Genomic DNA, 21,138 nt, shown 5'->3' on the forward strand with positions numbered 1-21,138 from the left:
TCTAAAGGCTCTCCGTATAGATACTTTTGTCCTCTAACCTCAACACTTTAGAACCGAGTATCTAACACTAGTCAATAGAGTTCTTTGCCTAGAAACATTTGTCCTCTTACTTTGACACTCTAAAGACCCTCAACAACAAGTATCACTTTATTAAGTTCTTAGTTTAAAAGACATTCATCCTTTAACCTCGACACTCAAGAACCAAGTATTAAACACCAGTCAACATAGTTCTCTATCAAAAGACACCTGTCTTATGGCTTTAACACTCCAAATACCCTACACACAATCACACCCAAACACAGTTCATAGAGTTCTCTACTTAGAAACATTTGTCCTTTAACTTTGACACTCTAAGAACCATCCATTCCATCAAGTTACTCACCAGAAGGGATCCTTTCAAGGGCACCCACTCGAGGAGCATGCTTTGAACAAAGCCCATACAATGCTAAAAAAAGCCTACCCTAACAAATAACATAGCTCTAACCCGAGCTCACACAATACTCACATGGAGCTACTCACATGCATTCATTGAAAGACCGAGTCTTTTCCACTCTTACCCAATAAAGAAAAATAATAAACTAGCTTTGAATTCGGTTCTCAGAGAACCGACTTTCTACTAGTAGCTCGATTGTTCACAAAAATGAAGGTCAGAATTCGTTCACGAGAACTAAATTTTGACATCTAATAAAAAAAAAGATTAAATATGTTTTTGGTCCCTTAACTTTTGATGAAAATTAGAATTAGTCTCTCTTCCAAATTTTGACCTAATTTAGTCCTTTAACTTTAGAAATGTATGAATTTAGTCATTTTAACCAAATTTTGTTGAGATTATTAATGCATTTCATGATAGTATTTGAGTTATTTACACTGTTTGACAAATTTTCTCTTTAATGTTAGTTGAGAAACATGTTTGAAACTTCAAATAAACTTAACAAAATTTGATTAAATGGATTAAATTGCACTTATAAAGATGAGAGACTAAATTAATCCAAAGTTTAAAAAAAAACTAATTCCAATTTTCATTAAAAGTTAAGAGAGTAAAAATATATTTAACCCTAAAAAAAGTAGAAACCAGTTCGAAAATCGATTCCATGAGAACCGAGTTCCGAATGGTCGCCGATCGATGTTAACGAAAAAGAAGGTTAAATTTCGGCTCCCTAGTAATAAAATTATGACTTGTAAAAAAAAAAAAATAAAAACTAGCTTCAAAATTGGTTCCCTGGAAACCAAGTTCCGACTAGTATCTCAACTGATGTTATTGAAGAAGGATGTCAGAATTCGACTCCTTCGAATTCTGACTTGTAATAAAAAATATATACAAAACTAAGTTAAAATCATTACAAGAAAAACAAGTATTACTGACGACTAAAATTTGTTGATTTTTTGACATGCCAAAATTTGTTAGTAATAGTGTAGTCGGTAACATTTATCGACAAAATGTTACACCCATCGATAATTATCAAAGAAAAAAAGTCATTGGTAATTATAGAAAAAATATGGAGGTAATTACCGAAGATATATTCATCAGTAATTACCGAAGAAAAAAATCGTCGATAAATTTTGTTCGTAAATATCACGACTTGGTTCATCTTCGTCAACCATGATCTTCTAATGTTCCTCCATTCACTTCATTCACGCCACCAATTCTCCTCACCAAATCATTCCAGAACCATTATCATCCAGAAACACCATTATTATATATATTCCAACTATTCATCACCCTTCAACCATCCAACAGAGAACACAATACACATGGCACTCTCTTTGTCTCCCTCCTCTCTAATACTTTATTCTTTCTGTGGAATGACGTAGCTATTGGTGCAAAGGAATATTCGTTAGTTGTTGACGTAGTTAGGTTTGGAAGAAAGAAGTCGTTGCCAACACCAACTCCATTGAATGTTTTGGTTGTCGTGATGGTGGATTGCAACATCGCAGTGCGACCTATTGGAAAGGATTTTAGTGACTCTGTTTGGCACTCTTGTGAAAAAAAGGATGAAAAAGAATCTCCCCAAGCAAGAAGAACAAGAAGAAAAAGAGAGGAACGAGATGCTAGTGACACTTTCGAACAACAATGCCTTTGATGGTTGGAGGACGTGGCTGGCGAGCAAACACGCAGTGGTAGGATTGAAAGAAACCCTCGTGTGGAAGAGTGAAATTAAAGGAAGAAGGGGCAAAAGTTGCAACGTCGCGTGAGCTGCTGGGCACGACAAGCGGCAACCACGAATGGAGCTTGGTGAATATGACACCATTAAGAGAAGAACGAAACCCTACGCAGGGAAAGAGAGGCTAATCGGTGCCATCAATAGAGGTTGTGATTGCAAGCGTTGTGGTACGATGAGTGGTGATGGTGTGAGCAGTGACAACCTGGTCTACAGTTGGTGGCTTGCGAATGTGAATGAGACGAGGAATGATTCTTACATGGTAAAGAAGATGAGAGCGCGAAGAAGATGAGATGGCATGGGTGGAAAATTTGCTACTCTTTTTATCGATGAGTTTGTCTATAGAATATTCCGTTAGTAAATAAAATATTATTGATAGATTTATTAATGAGTTTTTTCATAAGTAATGAATCAATTGATAATTAAAATTTAAAATCCATTGGTAAAATCTGTCGATAATTGAAATTTACTTACAAATTTATTTTTTTCGTTAAAAGTTCATCAATAATTGTATGAGGTTTTGTAGTGAATTCAATTTCCCTAGAACCAAGCTACGACTGGTAGCTTGAATGTTCACAATAACGAAGATCAAAATTCGGCTCCAGAAAACAAATTCTGACCTATATAAGAACCGTGCGATCTTTGTGAATATATTGCATAATATGTTACGTGGAGAATTTCAAAATGAAACCGTGTTATATAAAAAAAAATTGATAAAGTTTATTGAAGAAATAAGGTAGAAAAATAATAGGTTTAATTGTTCAGATGGTCTTCACTTTCAAGATAGTGAGTCGACTTGGTTTCTGCTTTTAAAAAAGTGTCAATTACGTACACAATCGCGTTAATGTGCTTCAATTAGGTCTGTTTCGTTAATTTTCTAGTAACAATGTTAATTGTGTGATGATGTGACAAAACAATGCGGTGATGTGGCAAAATAGTATGATGATGTGGGAAAACTGTGTGGTGATGTGACAAAACACATTTACAACATGTAAAAATATAGTAAATAAAAAGAAGGAAAAGGACAACAGAGTAACATCAAATTGGAATCATCATCTTTATCTCTACACACCCTTTCTCTACATATGTTCTTCCCTTTTACTCACATATTTTATCAATTTCTTGCAACATCTCATTCTTTCCACATTTTCTCCACAAAAGGGAAAAGACATAATAACAATAATAATGAGCAAAGCTACATTCTACCTTGAAATGCATTCAATATTGTACACATGGATACTCAAATTTAACTTCAAATGGTAGAGTGAACAAACATTAATTTCAAAATTTTCAAGACAATAAAAACATCCCCTTGTTGTGCTAATGTAAAATCCAAGAACTCTCTTACTTCATGTGCATCAAGAAAAGGTCGAGGAAAGTCAAAGTCATTGTCCAAGTTAAATCAAACCCATCTTCCTCAATGCAATCAAGTGTCTACTTCTCCAAATCTTGGTGACACAATCCATTGCGGCGTTCCATGGTAGCAAAAACAACATCATGCCCGAACCCCAATCAAAGGTGCAAGCGTTATTGGGGATCGTTGACAAGAAGCTCTACAGACTTCCGTTCCGCTCCAACACTAACGTGGTGGTGGAGGAGACCCTTGATTGCTTTCAAAATGGATAATTATTTTTCTAAACCCTGATATTAAAATAATTTCACATTAGAAAATTACAAATATATTTCGTTACATCACCATACAATTAACACTATTGTTAGAAACATAATCAAATGAACTTAATTAATACATGCGATTATAAATGAAGTTGACATTTTTTTAAAAAACAAAATCAAGTAAATATACTGTTATAAAAATATAATTATCCGAACAATTAAAGCAAAATAATAATAACTTAACAAAAATAACAAGTAAAAACAAATTGAGCGACGTCTGATGTGATAATTTTAGCAGAATAATTTTTCTACATATAAGAAATAAAACTTGTAAGGATATTATCTCTCAAATTTAATTCAAGTTTCGTAAATGTTTTTCAGTCAACAAAAACCTTTTCAAAATTTAAATCAAATTATAAAGTTAATTATTAATTCTTTTTCTTCAAATCTAAAACATTTGAATGTTAATTACTTCGTTTATTATATATATATATATATATATATATATATATATATATAATTCTGTGCTTAAAATTTCTTTTATTATAAAAAAATTTTTAACAACATTTTTAAAATTTGTGATTAATCCGTTTTAAATATATTTATAATTGATGTGTTTCAAATAGACTGAGTAATAAATATTCACCAACAAAATAGTAACATACTCTCTTAAAGAAAGTTGTTAAAATATACTGTAAACTAAAAATCTCTTTAGTCCGACTAAACTATCATTTCGTGACAGTGAAGGAGAGGTTTGTTGTTTAAAAAAAAGAAACCACTGGAACACGTTGGAACATTCTTGCACCCTCTTTCACTTCCAGAACCCTCTTTTCCTCATCGAAATATCAAATACTAGAACATTCTTCTTTTCTCTACATTATACTATCACACTTCGATTTTACCATTGCATGTTTCAAGAACAACTTAACCCTTTCCCACATTCTCTCTCCCTGTATATATAAAACCACCATCACCTTATATCTTCAACCAGTTTCAAAACAAACTTTAGATATAGCCAAAACCAAACACACAATCTGTTTCTCTCAATTCTCCAATTCATCTGTGAGCACCCATTTACACATTTCAAAGCACAAATGAGAAACTCAGTGCTAGTGCCACTGATCTTGCTTGTTCTTGCTGGTTTTCCATCGAAGGCAAAAGGGTATCTGCAACCATTAACAGATCGTCCTGGTGCACTCTGGGCTGACATATGGTCTGATCGTTTCCTTGATCCGTATCGTGTGTTGGAACAAATCCCATTTGGGGTTGGCAAAGATCAGGCATCCATGGCTGTGTCACCTGCGCGAGTAGATTGGAAGGAGACACCAGAGGGGCATGTTATAATTATTAGGTGTATAAGTCAGTTGTATTCTGTTAGACAGCTGTAACTACTACAACATAACAGATGTCATTGTAATCTGTATATAACAGACATGCGGGTTCTCACATTTTTGAATAATACAACATCATCATTCAGTACTTGTTTTTCTCTGTTCTCTCTCTATTCTTTCTCTGCCACTCGGTGCATACTTTCTTTTGCTGGTCCAACAGAACTGGTATCCAGAGCTCAGGTTGCAAACTTGGGAGCTTCAGAGATCATCAAAGCTTGGCGGAGGCTTGGCGGAAAGGTGGTTGAAGCATAAAGAAGATCAAGACCGTGTTTCTTGGTAAAAGATTGGAAGTGGGAAGTATGGCCAGCAGTGATATCTCATCTGCTAATCTACCAATTCTTACTGAGAAAAATTGGAGTAGATGGAATGCACAGATGCAGGTTTTATTCCGATATCAAGATGTGCAGGAGGTTGTCGAAGGTGATTATCAAGAGATTCCTTCGGGTGCGGCAGATGAGAGAAAAGCCGAGGAGAGAAAGAAGGATAATAAAGCATTGTTTCTAATCCACCAATGCGTGGATGATGCGCATTTTGAAAAAATCCAACATGCAAAGACGGCGAGAGAAGCTTGGAGCATTCTTGTTAGATGTCATACTGGAGGAGAGAAAATAAAGAAGGTCAAGTTACAGACATTAAGAAGGCAGTATGAATTGATGCAGATGTTGGATGGTGACAAAATCAGAGAATATTTTGATAAAGTGATTGCCATCACCAATCAAATGAAGGGATGTGGAGAGGCTATCACGGACCTAATGGTGATTGAAAAGATCATGAGATCTTTACCTCAGAAATTTGACTACATAGTTGTGGCCATAGAAGAATCAAGAGAGTTGGAAAAGATGAAAATAGAGGAATTGCAAAGCTCTCTGGAAGCACATGAGATGAGGATGTTTGACAGAAATCCAGTCAAGATTGATGAACAAGCCTTGAAGGTTCATCATGGAAAGAATGATGCAAAGAAAAAACAGAAGACATGGAAAGGAAAGAAGGGGAATTGGAAGCCCAACAGATCAAATGATGATAAAAATGGTGAATCAGATTCTGTGGAAGATAAAGGCAGTATGGAGAAGTATCAAAAGAAGAAAGACAAGAAGAGTATAGAGTGCTACAATTGCCACAAATTTGGGCATTTTGCATATGAGTGTTATGCCAACAAAGGAAATCAAAACTGGAATCATAAAAAGCACCAGAGCAAGGAGGCTTATCGAGCTCAAGAGGACTCGGACTCAGAACCTATCACCTTAATGGTAACCATGACTGCAACTAATTCTGAGTCTCAAGATAAGATGTGGTATTTAGATTCGGGATGTTCGAATCACATGACCTACCACAAAGAATGGCTGGTGAATCTTGATGAATCCAAGAAGAGTAAGGTGAAGGTTGCTGATGACAGTGTCTTGAAAGTAGAAGGAATTGGAGATGTGATTATCAGGAGGGAAAATGGTTCACAAGCAAGAATCACCAACGTGCTGCTTGTTCCAGAAATGAAATGTAACTTGCTAAGTGTTGGACAATTGGTGGAGAAAGGATTCCAGCTGTGATGGGAAACCGTGACAGGATGGAGTTGTATGATGACAACAAAAACTTGATCTTGCGGTGCAAGATTTCAAAGAATAAAACATTCCAGGTTAACTTGAATAATGTAGAAAACTTGGAGTGCATGTCTGCTGTGAAGGAGGATGAAAGTTGGACTTGGCACCTAAGATTTGGCCACTTAAACTTCAAAGACTTGAAACACCTTGGTGAGCAGAAAATGGTATATGGAATTCCAAGTATAACAATTCCAGACGGTGTTTGTGAGTCGTGTTTGGCTGGAAAGCAGTCAAGGAAACCATTCAAATCTCAGATCAGAATGAGAGCCAAAGATCACTTGGAGGTGGTACATTCTGACATTTGTGGACCGTTTGAGGTACCTACGTTGGCTGGAAATAAATACTTCATAACGTTTGTGGATGAATTCAGCAGGATGCTATGGATATATGTGATCAAGGTGAAGAGTGAAGCTCTTGACATCTTTATAAAATTCAAAGCCTATGCTGAAAGAGAGAGTGGGAAGAAGTTGAAGATTTTGCGCACTGATGGAGGAGGAGAATACAATTCTGGTGCCTTTGAGAAACATTGCCAGATTTGTGGAATTGTGCACGAGATCACAGCACCTTACACACCACAACATAATGGTTTGGCGGAGAGAAGAAATAGAACCATTGTAAACATGGCCAGATGTCTCTTAAAGGAGAAAAACATGCCACGCCACTTTTGGGGAGAGGCTGTGTCTACATCTGTCCATATTCTTAACAGGTGTCCAACTAAGAGATTAGAAGGCAAAGTGCCTCTAGAAGTCTGGACTGGAGAGAAGCCAGTAGTTAGCTACTTCAAGGTGTTTGGCTCACTTGCTTACAGCCATGTAGCAGACCAGAAACGCACCAAACTTCAGGATAAGAGTGAGGCAATGATATTTGTTGGATATCATGCTACTGGTGCCTACAAGCTATATGATCCAGTCAAGGAGAAGATGGTGTTAAGCAGGGATGTAATGGTGCTTGAGAAAGAAAGTTGGAACTGGGATGAGATGCAATCCAGCCTGAAGAAGACTAAGGTGACTGGAATTATTGATGACTCAATGTCTACAGAACCAGAAACAGAAACTACAGAAGTCAATAACTCATTTCAGCACACTGTGAATCAGAGACAGCAAAGGCAAAGGGTAATTCCTCAAAGATTTTCTGAGTTTGAAGTATACACTGATACTCAAATTGACGAAGGAGGAAATCTGGTGCACATAGCATTAATGGCTGGAGCAGAACCATTAAATGAGATGGAAGCTATGGAGCAGCCAGTTTGGAGTAAGGCAATGGAAGAAGAAATTAAATCTATAGAGAAGAATGCAACCTGGAGGTTAGTAGATCTTCCTGTTGGAAAGCAATGCATAGGTGTGAAGTGGATTTTTAAGAAGAAACTAAACCCAGATGGAACGATTTCAAAACACAAGGCAAGGCTTGTGGCAAAGGGCTTTCTTCAAAAGCAAGGCCTAGACTACTCTGAAGTATTTGCACCAGTGGCACGAATAGAAACAATCCGATTGGTAATTGCAATGGCCTGTGCAAGGGAATGGTCATTATACCAGCTTGATGTTAAATCTGCATTTCTTCATGGACCATTGGAAGAAGAGGTGTATGTGCAGCAACCACCTGGTTTCATTGATAAAGGGAAGGAACATCAAGTGTATAGGTTGCAGAAGGCTTTGTACGGGCTAAAACAAGCTCCAAGAGCTTGGAACAAGCGGATTGATTCCTACTTAATCAATCAAAAATTATGTAGATGTGCAGTTGAGCATGGTGTATATGTAAAGGGAGAGACTGTGGAGGATCTGATCATCATTTGCTTATATGTAGACGATTTACTTGTTACTGGATCAAATCCAGTGGATATTGATGAATTCAAGAAGGTAATGGAAGCAGAGTTTGAGATGACTGATTTAGGAAAGTTGAGTTACTTTCTGGGAATGGAGTTTACATATACAACCACTGGATTAATTCTACATCAGAGGAAGTATGCTGGAGAACTGTTGAAGAGATTCAATATGATGGAATGCAACCCTGCACGTAGTCCAATGGAGGCTAATCTGAAATTAATAAAGGAGGAGTCTGAAGAAGATGCAGATGAAACAAAGTTTAAGCAAATCATTGGATCATTGCGGTTTCTATGCAACAACAGACCTGACTTGGCATTTTGTGTGGGGATAATTAGTAGGTTCATGAGCAAACCGAAACAATCACATATGCAGGCTGCAAAGAGGGTGCTACGATACATCAAAAACACACTGGATTATGGAATTCTATTTCCTGGAGGAAGAAAGAAGACTGCAATGGAGATAACAGGCTACACGGATTCAGATTATGGTGGTGATCCGATTGAGAGGAAAAGCACATCTGGCTATATCTTCATGTTGAATGGTGCTCCTATTTCCTGGTGCTCAAAAAAGCAACCGGTGGTGGCTCTCTCAAGCTGTGAAGCTGAGTATATAGCTGGGAGTTTTGCTACTTGTCAAGGTGTTTGGATTAAGGAATTGATGGAAGAAATGAAAATGCCTATGGAGAAGCCAATACAGTTGAAGATTGATAATATTTCAGCAATCAATCTAGCCAAGAATCCTGTTAGTCATGGAAGAAGTAAACATATAGAAGTTAAATTTCACTTTCTAAGGGATATGGTGAATAAGGAAAGGATTGCTCTAGTCTACTGCAAAACTGAGGTGCAGTTGGCTGATTTATTTACCAAACCATTAAAGGTAGATAGGTTTGATTCTTTGAAAAAGAGCATAGGAGTTGTATCCCTTAGACATCTGACTTAAGGGGGAATATTAGGTGTATAAGTCAGTTGTATTCTGTTAGACAGCTGTAACTACTACAGCATAACAGATGTCATTGTAATCTGTATATAACAGACATGCGGGTTCTCACATTTTTGAATAATACAACATCATCATTCAGTACTTGTTTTTCTCTGTTCTCTCTCTATTCTTTCTCTGCCACTCGGTGCATACTTTCTTTTGCTGGTCCAACAATAATGATCGACGTGCCAGGGTTGAAGAAAGATGAGATAAAGATAGAAATTGAGGGTAATAGAGTCCTGAGAGTGAGTGGAGAAAGGAAGAAGGAGGAGGAGAAGGAAGGCGATCACTGGCATAGAGTGGAAAGATCTTATGGAAAATTTTGGAGGCAGTTCAAAGTACCAGAGAATGTGGATTTTGATTCTCTCAGGGCTAAGTTAGAGAATGGAGTGCTTACTCTCACCATGGCCAAGTTGTCACCTGATAAGATCAAAGTTTCAAGGCTGGTTAGCATTGCAGAGGATGATCAAGGGAAACAGGATCTTTGAATTGCTGATAAATGGTAATAGCTATATGTATACTGTTATGAACTTCTTGTGTGTTAGTAAATGATTCATGAAAAAGGGTTGGATTGTGTGGATAAAACATGTTCTACTGTACTAAGGTCTTTTTGTTGTGATCATGTAACAAGTTACTGGTCTTGTTTGATTTACTTAGTTGATCTTATTTTCTGGTCCCTCTCAAATTTTATCCTTTTACTATGAAATAAGGTTGTCACGGAATGACCTTTGAATAATACAATTTTTTTTCACATTTTAATAAGAAAGTGTGTTGATATTACAGAAATATGGACATGTTCATTAATTATTTTAATTTCCTTCGGTCCTTTCATTTAAAAAAAAAAGCATCGACCATCACAATTTATCGAAAATGTAAAAAATTGATCGGTAAATGCTTTTTCCAATGAAATTTTGATAGATAAAAATCCATTTGGAATGTGATATTTAATTATCGATAAAATTACCTATTTTATAAAATCACACAGGGTCAATATTATTGAAGTAATAATATATGCTCATAGGTCTCCACTCATAATAAGTAGGTAAAAAGAAATCTAATAATGGACTGGACTAGAATGAGTTATTGCCTACATATTTTCCTAATTTTTTAACCTAATATTAGCATGTATTTTAGGTCTTTAAGAAGTGAGATTTTGAGTTCGTTGTAAAATTTAGTATTTCAGCTGTCTCTTAGTTTTTCTCAGTCATTTTAAACTTGTTTTCATAAATACTTATTTGTTTTAGGGTGTTTTTTAATTCTTTTTTTTACAGTTTTGTATATTTTCCATTGTAATAGTTTTAGCTTTTAAATATTATAGGTGATAAATAGATTGTCCTTTTTTATAACTTGGATTCATATAATCTGTTCAATGTCTTAGAGGTTGGTTATACTTAATGCGATATAGATATTTGTGATATATATGTCACCTTTTGTTTTCTGTAACAATCTTTACTGGAATAACAAAATGTACTAAACTCGTTTTTCTAATATGCTCTGAATAATTATGGAAATGTAATATATATATATATATATATATAATGTTGTGTATTAATTAATGTTTTTTCTAAACAAATACAACTTTATTGCATAAAATATTTATTTTCAATTTTTCATTAAATAATATTTACCCATATAATATTTGGGGTGTAACATATTTCACTTACTACTTAAGTCTCTTTATAGCACAAAAACGATACTTGAAAACAGAAAAATGTGTTACCCAAGTCACATGAGTTATCAATTTAAATATTTTATTAAAAATTATTTTCTAATATGTTTTACAGGCAAATTAATATAAATAACTATCTTGAATGAGGTTAGTTTTGTGTCAAAATGGGAGACGTATTTGCTTAAAGATCTACCTCCTTGTGTACAATAAGCCTTTATGGTGATGGTCATCCCAAGATACATCCTCAATGCTAACTTTCATAAATAAACTCAACATGTAGACATTAATTACCATGTGATATGAAAAGCTTCGATAATTGTTATTGCATCTTGTATTATAATGAGAAAAAAAAATTCAAATTATGGAATCCCATTTATAAATAATTCAAATTTACATAAATGTATATTTAAATGAATTTATTTCAAATCTAAATTTATATTTTTTCATAAGACTAATTCATTTAATTAGTTTTGATTAGATGTAGATTAAATAATTTTTTTGAATTTTAAACAACTAAAATGTGTGTGAATCAAGATAATTTACTACTAAGTTAATCTAAACTAGTTCGAGAAGAAAGTCAAGACCTAGTATTAAGTTGAGTTCACTCAAAAATTTAATCAAATTGATCTAAGTTATGTTCAATCTAGTCAATCCTAAATAAGGCTAAATCCAATTAGTTAGGATTAAAGGTTGAATAAGTTAGTTCAAATCAAAAGTAAAAAAAATAAAGGTTGATATATGTTAACCTAAGTTTTGAGATGATTTAGACTGCATTGAAAGTTAAGATAATAAAAATCAACCATTTCTTTAATTAAACAATGACTAAAAAGGATGAGAATGGCCCATTTTACCATCCATTTATGAACATATAAAGATGATGAAAATGAATACATCAAACGGTAAATATTAAGTTTAGGCTTATCAAGTTCTCCCACAGTAGTATCCACTTACATTTAAAGTTTTGCATTGCAAAGTCATATGTGGAGACGTGTGTTCCTCTCATTGTATTTATAATAATTAAATTACTAAGATTTCTGTTTTTGTATACGTTTATTTTCTGTTTAAAAATATTTATTTATTTTTTATTTTATCATGTTAATAAGTATAATTATGTTTTTCATTTTAAATTAATCATAAACGTGAATATACTCCATTGAGTTTTGATTTTTAAATCGTTTATTTTAATGTATAATATTTTTATATATTTTAATTGAGTTGATATTATCAATTAAATTGACGTCTAATTTGTAATTTACATAGCAATATACACTATAAAAAATTATTAAATAATAATTAATTTTAAATATTAAAAATGATTAATCATCATAGTGATTAATTTTGATATATCAATTTATAAATTAAAATTTATTATTATTTGACTGAGTTGCTATTCGAAAAAAATTATATAATTAATCTAAAAATAAAACTCTATATTAATCTAAAAATTAAACTCTAAATTAATCTTTAACATTAATTATCAAAAGAAAGTTTTTATCTAAATTATACTTTTACTTTTAGAATAAAAGAATTAAATTAAAACATATACTTAAAAATGATAGACAACAGTTCTAAATTTTTGAAATGCCAAAAAAGAAAAGTTCACTAATATCCTAACTATAATATCCTAATATGTATTGAAATATTTTATTTGAGAATACTTTTGTTTTAAGATGATATGGTGATTACTCCTTAAACAGATATTACACTTCATAATTTAATACATTAATATTTCAATTATATTTTAGTATAAATGATTAATATATCCTAACAGAAGAAAGGACAATTATTAATCGGAAAATATTTTTTAATAATTATTTTTAACAATTTTTTTACAGATTATTTATATGGTAACTTATGATTAGTTTGTTTTAAATATATGGATAAATAAATAAAAAAATTGTTAAAAAAGGTTTGTGAACGTATTATAATCCTTATTAATATCTCTTTTATTCACTTAGGTAATGCAAATCACAAATGATAATTGCATCAACATGTTGAGATATTGATTCAAACTACGGACTTAATAACCATATAATCTTCAAAAGCTTCTTGGAACACAATATTGTAGGGGGATCCCGCATTCATAACCAAGCGTCTTCCATCCTCATCGTTCTGTACATCAGGGCTTTGTTATCAAAATAGGCAAAAATGGATTATATATTACGAGAATAGACAAATTTAATTCAAAATACCAAAATGAAGAAGTCGTGGGGAGCCAAAACGACTTCAAATGAAGAAGTCGTGCTCCCCTGCACGACTTCACACTGTTCATTTGACCAGTGGTGAAGTCGTGAACCCCAAAAACGACTTATGGGTCATGTAATCGATTACACAATGTTGAAATCGTAACCCCCCTACACAACTTCAGTGTAGTAGGCAAAAATGATACTGGTAATCGATTACTACACTTTTGTAATCAATTACCAGTGTTTTAAGTGTGGAAGAACCACCCTGATAAGCGATTACAAGCTTGTTGTAATCGATTACCAGTGTGTTTTGGTTGGTTTCTGAAAATTATTTGGCAGTTTACATATTTTATGTATTGTTTGTGTTATACAAAAAAAGAAATTGTGGTTATTATTTAATGAATTGAGACAAATTAAAAGAAAAGAGAAAAAAAATATTAATAAGAAATATTAATAGTAACATATTAATAATCGATTTGATTACAATTGGGTAAGATTAAGAAATAACTAATGACGAAATGGACAATTTTCCCTATGATGACCTTCGTTGTGGCAGTAAGAGCATTTTTTTGGCTTATCTGGATTGGATTTATCCATTTCATTATGAATCCTATTTGTAGATGGTCTTCCGAATGCCTTGGGTCGTGGCTGAGTCAGAGGGACGGTGGAATGAATGTCTGAAGCATCAAGCAACACTCTCATAAACAAGGACTTGAAGTTTGTAAACTCGTTTCTCAAGTCACTATATTTTTCTCTCAAATCACGATTTTCCTGGTCACATTGTTGTAGTAGCTGTGTCAAGCACTCGATGGCCTCGTCAACAGTAGTGGTGGAAGAAGAAGGTTGGTGCTTAAAAGTACCTCCTTTTGATGTTGTATAGTTTGTAGCAAGCTGTCCTGCACCGTACACTCGTCCCTTTTTCTTCCCACCAATGACATCGACACAACACTGTGTCCTACGGATGTCGTCGTCCTCATTACTCGTATTATCTGGTGTAGGAGCTGACCCATGTTCGGATCTAACCTGTGAAAGTCTCGTAGAAAATTCTTCCTGTTCAAACATTAAAAGCAATGTTAGGGAATGATACAATAACATAATGAAAAATTATTATTAGTAGCATTGTTATTTGCTTACATGAGTCTTCCGAGATCTTTCATCAACGAATTCATTAGTGCCCTTCCGAACATGAGTTTGTGCAAAGACCTCATCAACATGGATCGCCCGTCCTAGAGCTTGTGCCTGTAACATAATTTAGAGTTAGAAGTGTACATGAAATAGAAAATACATAAGTTATATATGAAAGAAACAAAAAAGTATTGAAAGTTTACCATACGAATGGCATGCTCATGAACCGTGATCGACCCACCAGTATGCAGGGTGCCACCCTTTTCAGAAGCTCTGTTCCTCTGAGCTGTAGCACACTTATTGCAAAACTCTGCTGAATTCCAATGAGCGAGTAAAGATTTTCAAATGTGCTCGCCCAACCAGTAAGGGCGCTCCCCTACATTACGGGCATTCATAAACATCTCTGACAGCCGATGAGATGCTTTCATGTGGAAATTTCTTTGTATTTGAGTTTCATGTTCATGTTTCCACTACACCTTCAACTGTAACAATAAAAAAAATAAACATTGATTAATGAACATACTAAAATAAGAATGACAATTAGTTTTATTGGTTGTTCACCTTAAAACACTCCCAAAATGACTTTTTGTCATCTACAGGTATTGCTCCCCAAGTAGGCCATGGACTCAAATATTGTTGCTTAATTGATCGTGTGATGGCCTGGGAAGCAACCCTGGATGGAATAAACCTGCATATAAAGAAATAAAAGTCATTTGAATTAAGGCAATCTTTAAACATCATGTTGAGATTGTTGATAGGGGGAGCACTGGTTTAGCTGAACCTACAATCTCAGAGCTTCTGGTTTTTTATGATGACAACACATAATTAATAACACATGTGTTTATGTGTTACATGTTCATTACTTTCATGATTATAATTATATGAGAACATTTTTGTGTTGTGTTGATCATTGCAATTCACTATGTTATATGTGAGATTTAATATGTGATTGCATGAAAATTGTTTTGGAAAAGAAAAACCACATGCACTTTAGTTGAACTTAAATTGTGTGGCAAAACAACAGTTTTAAGTCGACTTCATTATGAAATAAGTCGATTAAAACTCGTGGCTTTGCACAAACTTTTTCAAAGTGTGTTGTGAGAATTTTTGAAGAGAAAGTTTTTCAAAACTATGTTTTTAACTATTACAAAGTCGACTATGTGCGCAAGTCATTCGACTAAGTCTGTTACAGTTTTGAAATTCTGTTAATGCTTGTATTAAATGTTACAACGGCTATATTTTTAAATATGTTGACCAAACATTTATTGTGATTCGACTACATTAATTGTACATTCAATTAACTGCATTGATTGCTGCTAACTGCTTCAACTGAATTGTGATATTCGACTGCATTAGTAGCTAAGTCGACTAAAATGCGTCTGAGATGTGTTTATCTATATATTGACCCGAATTTGAATTCTGTAAGAACTTTTGTGAATTCTAACATTTTCATATTCATTACAGATTAGTGCTATCTTACAGAACATGAAAAAGCTCCAAGAATCAAAGAAGAAGACCGTGGTGATCATCCCTTGTGATTTCTTGAAGAGCAAGATTGTTGTGCTTTGAAAGAGCTGATCAAATCTGCACAAAAAGGTGTTTACTGAAAGATCAGAGTTGACAATCTACTGATGATTGGGTTATTTCCCTGTTGTGATTACAGGAAGAAGAGTGTGCGACGTTCTTGACTTTGATGGGTTTCTCAAAGGGTGTAGACAGCAGAAGAGGGGATTCTTGCTACTGGTCTTTTTGTTGTATGCCTATATTTTGATTAGAGAGTTAGAGAGGTGTTTTATATTTTTGACGTGGAGGTCTTTATAAAAGCCTTGTTGTAAAAACCTTGATCATTATAGTGCATTTGCTTCCTGTGGTGGAAGGACACTGGATGTAGGCTTGGCCGAACCAATATAAAAACTCAGCATTTGATCTTTCTATCTCTACTCTGTTACATTCAGTCGACTTTATTTTTCACGCATTCGACTATATTCCGCTGCACTACAAAGTCTTTTTCCTTGCGTTTCAAGAAAGCTTTTAGGCCCTGTTCTTTTGAGTGGATTTGAGAGGATGGATTTGAGGGGATTTGAGAGGATTTGAAGATAATTTTTTTTGTCGTTTATTTGAGTGAATTTGGAGGTAAATGAGAGTGAATTTGGAAATAAAATTTGTGAGAATTAGTATAGAATTGTATTGACATGAAAAATTAAAAAAAATTATTTCCAAATTCACTTTTATTTACCTTCAAATTCACTCAAATAAACGACAAAAAAAATTATCTTCAAATCCTCTCAAATCCCCTCAAATCCATCCTCTCAAATCCACTCAAAAGAACAAGGCCTTAAAGTCATCTACTTTGTGAAAAAGATTTAAAGAACAGGTACTATAATAAAATATAAATTAATTTTAATTTTAATTTAATTTAATTTAATAAAATATAAATTAAATTTTTATTTTTATTTTTTTCTAGTAGTGGGTACTCGTAAAACAGGTACTATAATACCAGCACCCTACCCGTTTATAAATAAGTATTATAATATTCGTTACCCGCTACATGTTATTTACTTCTCACGGGTACCAACTATCCATTGAAGACTTATATGTGAATACCCATACCTACATGTTTTCTTGCCATCCCTAATAAGAGTATATGCAAAGTTAGAAGTTTTTAGTCACGTATATTTTGGACTATTATCCGTTTAGTTAAAATTATAAGTTTAGGTTTATGATTAGGAATGTAATTATCATAAAAACTTGTTCGATTGATACACAAATTAATATTCTAATTTGATGAGAAGGCAAATTAAAATTATTAAAATTTGTAATGTGATTTACAAAAATTATAAAATGGATTATGGTTATAGAGAAGATAATATTCTATTCTCAATAGTAAATTCAAGCACACTTTTCATTTGATTTTTATTGAGTTAGGATATAAAAAATATAAATTAATTTTTCTCATAGACTCAACACAAAAGAATGGTGACCAGGAAGATCAGAGAGTGAGCGAGGGGGAATGAATAGGTAGCAAGTGCGAGGGTGAACATAGAAAGAAGAGAATGATTTAGATTTCGGGTTTTAGGAATTTCGAGATTTAGGAGTGAACGAAGAACTTTACTTTCCACATCAAGCCGCGAGAAGAACGATCTTCATCAGCGACAAACTAAGCGAAGAATACTGTGAGTCAACGCGAGCCAATGATAATGAACGACAGACTAAGTTGAGAGTGAGTGAAAGTGGGAAGGACTAAGCTAGGAGTGAGTGAGAGGGTGTCAGAGTGAGCTTTATCATAAAAGAGGGGTATATTTTTAGCTTTTACTTTTAATAATTAATTTTATAAATCCGTATGTAAAATTAGTAAGTATAATTTCTTTCATTTACTTGCAAAAAATTAGTAGGTAAATTTTGTTTCACTTACATACATATTTTGCGTACGAAAAATATGTAGATAAATTTTTTTTGCTATTACTTACGAAAAAATTCATATATTACTGTGTTTTTCGTAATTGTAAAAAAAAATGTATATAAAAACTAATTTATCTATAGATCCAAATTTGTATGTAATTATCGATAAGTTTATATATATATATATATATATATATATATATATATATATATATATATACTTGTTCTTTTTTCTTTTTGACTGTTTAGTATTGATTTGTATAATCATTGATTTTTTTTATCAGTATGATAATTGTATTCATGTGTATATGAGGATCTTTGTTATGAGTATCTGTGGTATAGTTGTAAGAGAACTTGAAGAAGAAGTTTTGTATGATGGTAATGTTTAGTATAATCTTTGACATATGGAAGTTTAAAAAGGATATATCCTAATATACTAATAGCCATTTAACTCATATAGAGATGTATGAGGTGGGGGAGAATGACAAGAGCTTTTACTCCTAGACTTTTGGTCTTAGACATGAAAAGATTAACCTCATGAGTTGTAAGGTGAAAATCCTCTTGTTTATGATTCTGCACAACATAAATACTACTATGAGTGTACACCTACAATAAAGTCATGTGTCAAACCATGTATCCGGATAATTGAATCTAAAATCAACTATACGTGTGTTTTTATGAGTTCTAGTACTTTATAAATGTTGAACTGATATTATTTAATTTTATGATTTTTCTAAACACTAACTTACCTTTTTTATTTTTCTTTTATATGTTGTTTTTCTTTTGTAATGATCGCTCCTCAATGTTAATAAAGAACAAGTACTGAAATGCCTTTGGTGGAAGGTGATGAATTGGATACTTAGTTATATAGTTCTATCTTGTTATTATGTACAAAACTTTCTTTCTTTTTGAACAATTTTAATGGTTTCACTTGTTAGATACATATATTATGCTTTTATAGTTATTAATATAGATGGCTATATTAATATTTTAAATCTTTTTTATCTATTTGTTGTCCATTATCAAAATTTATAATATTTTATTTAATAATTTTTTTTTCTTCATATGATATGTTGATTTACTCCTTGAACAAACGTTACCACTACATAATTTAATATATTAATATTTTATTTATATTTTTATATTTAATATATATTATTATATGGTCTCAATATGTAGTTTTGTATAAATGTTCTTCTTTCCCTCTCCACCTTGGAGTTTTCTTCATCACTTCCATGCTCGTGTAAGGTATCTTTCTCTGCATCGCATCTCCATTGCTTTTTTCTTCTGTGTTGTGAAATCCGTTTTGCTGCAGTCGTTAGTTGTGGATTCCATTGTCAATGTACTTAATTCTATGCTTTTATATATGGAAAATATTTGTTTTCGAAAGAAGGTTAGAGTTAGAATTAAATCAAATATTTTTCTTTAGATAAGTTTGAAAGAAACAAAAAAGAGAAAGATGTAACAGAAGAAATTATAGTGATTAATATCTCTTTTATTCACTTAGGTAATGCAAATCACAAGAGAAAGAGCATATGATAATTGCATTAACTGAACACGTTGAGATATTTAATTCAAACTACGGACTTAATAACGTTATTATCTTCAAAAGCTTCTTCGAACACAATCTCGAAGGGTTCTGGCGCACTCGGAGTCAAGCGTCTTCCATCCTCATCGTTCTGTGCATCAAGTCTCCCAATATCCAAACATCCGCCATCGAAGCAGAACATAAGCTTGTACCCAGCTCCGTATTTCACAATCTGAAATTTGCTATTAGGACCATCAATTACCACACAAGGCCCGTAGATTTGTATGTCAAACAACACCCCCCATTTGCCCGATTTTGCACATTTTGGCTTATTTACGAACTCGATATCCAGGTTGGTACCTACATATAGCATATGAAATCAGTAACAGAAGAGTAGAGTTTTTAAGAAAATAATTAAATTCAAAAAGTATTGATGAGTACCTGTGCGGATTTCAGAGCTGTCTCCAGCTGTGATGAATTTGATGGACATGCCATTGAACTGTGGTGATGCATCTTGCAAAACAGTAAGTGGGCACTCTGAGTTGCCAGTTTTGGCAAGTTTCAATCCACCACCACGGATTGCTGGTAAGATGTAGTATTGGCGATCTGTTTCAAGAGGGTTCTCCATTACGTCCAGAACTCGCTCAGTAGCATCATCTGAGAAAGCTAAGGGAAGGTTGGTGAGGAAAGCAAGGAGGGGAAGGAGGAAGGAGACAACAACAACAACCTGCTTTTGCTTCATCCTTTTTTCAGTCCAAGCTGTTCTTTTATATCTTATGCTTCTGTTTCGATCATCTGTTTTCCGTTCTTTATATAGAAGCAAGGATCAACAAAAGCACCAGTTCTTTTCCAAAATTTTTCAAATAATTACAAAAATGAACTATGTAAACAACTTTTTTTTCAATAATTTTTTTTATAATAAATTATGTATCACTGTTCTATTGGTTGATATATTTGAAACAGACCAATTACAAACTATCACACTGTTGTAAAAATATTAAAAAAAAAAGTTGTTTCATTTTCTTACAAAACCATCAAATTATGTGACTTTCTAGGTGGAGAGAAGTCGGACAAGTACCACAAGTGTATTGTAATTTGTTTTAATATTAATGTGAATTAAAAAAAATTGTGTTAGTTTAAGATATATATAGCTTTTGTTTTAATTTTAATTAAATTGTGTTAGTTTGATATAATTTTAATTTATTATCATATAAAAAGTGTATTGTAATTTTTTTAAATTTTAATTAAATTTGTCTTAGCGACAAGGGATTTACCGAGGTCTTTGGTCGTCGATAAGCCGTCTGTAATTACCTTGTACCGACGGTTTTCGGCTGTTTCTGAGGGTTTTTGGCTTTCGGTAATGCCCTTCTTTTTTGTAGTGAATGACATTATACGATATTTTTGTACTAGTTGAGAGTTCAGAAATGAGGTATTCAGATATACTATCAGTAATTTATCTTATATAGAGATGAATGTGGTAGAGGAGAGAATGGTAGGAGGTCTTAGCTTTGAACTTTTGGTTTTAGATGTGAAAAGATTAATCTTGTGAGTAGTAGGGTGATAACCCTTGTGTTTATGACTCTACAGAGCATAAATACTACTGAGTGCACACCTACCATAAAAAGCCTTATGTCAAAGTATATATCCGAATAATTGAGTCTAGAGTCAGCTATATAA

At 33.2% G+C, this 21,138-nt stretch overlaps 2 protein-coding genes across 2 annotated transcripts; one reads left to right on the plus strand and one right to left on the minus strand.

The window, feature by feature from the left end:
* Window positions 1-4,701: 4,701 nt before the first annotated feature.
* Window positions 4,702-10,042, plus strand: LOC108345378 (22.7 kDa class IV heat shock protein). The gene is made up of 2 exons (XM_052867277.1): window positions 4,702-5,112; window positions 9,727-10,042. Exons 1-2 carry the CDS (start codon window positions 4,868-4,870, stop codon window positions 10,040-10,042), a joined length of 561 nt encoding a protein of 186 aa, XP_052723237.1. The 5' UTR covers window positions 4,702-4,867.
* A 9,378-nt stretch (window positions 10,043-19,420) lies between these two features.
* Window positions 19,421-20,226, minus strand: LOC108345368 (kunitz-type trypsin inhibitor-like 2 protein). The gene is made up of 2 exons (XM_017583966.2): window positions 19,903-20,226; window positions 19,421-19,821 (listed from the first exon to the last, which is right to left on the minus strand). The coding sequence occupies exons 1-2, from the start codon at window positions 20,201-20,203 to the stop codon at window positions 19,508-19,510; spliced, it is 615 nt and encodes a 204-aa protein (XP_017439455.1). The 5' UTR covers window positions 20,204-20,226; the 3' UTR covers window positions 19,421-19,507.
* Between the last annotated feature and the right edge of the window lie 912 nt (window positions 20,227-21,138).

The sequence above is a fragment of the Vigna angularis genome, chromosome 8 (assembly GCF_016808095.1).
Source record: "Vigna angularis cultivar LongXiaoDou No.4 chromosome 8, ASM1680809v1, whole genome shotgun sequence".
In the NCBI taxonomy this organism is placed as follows: domain Eukaryota; kingdom Viridiplantae; phylum Streptophyta; class Magnoliopsida; order Fabales; family Fabaceae; genus Vigna; species Vigna angularis.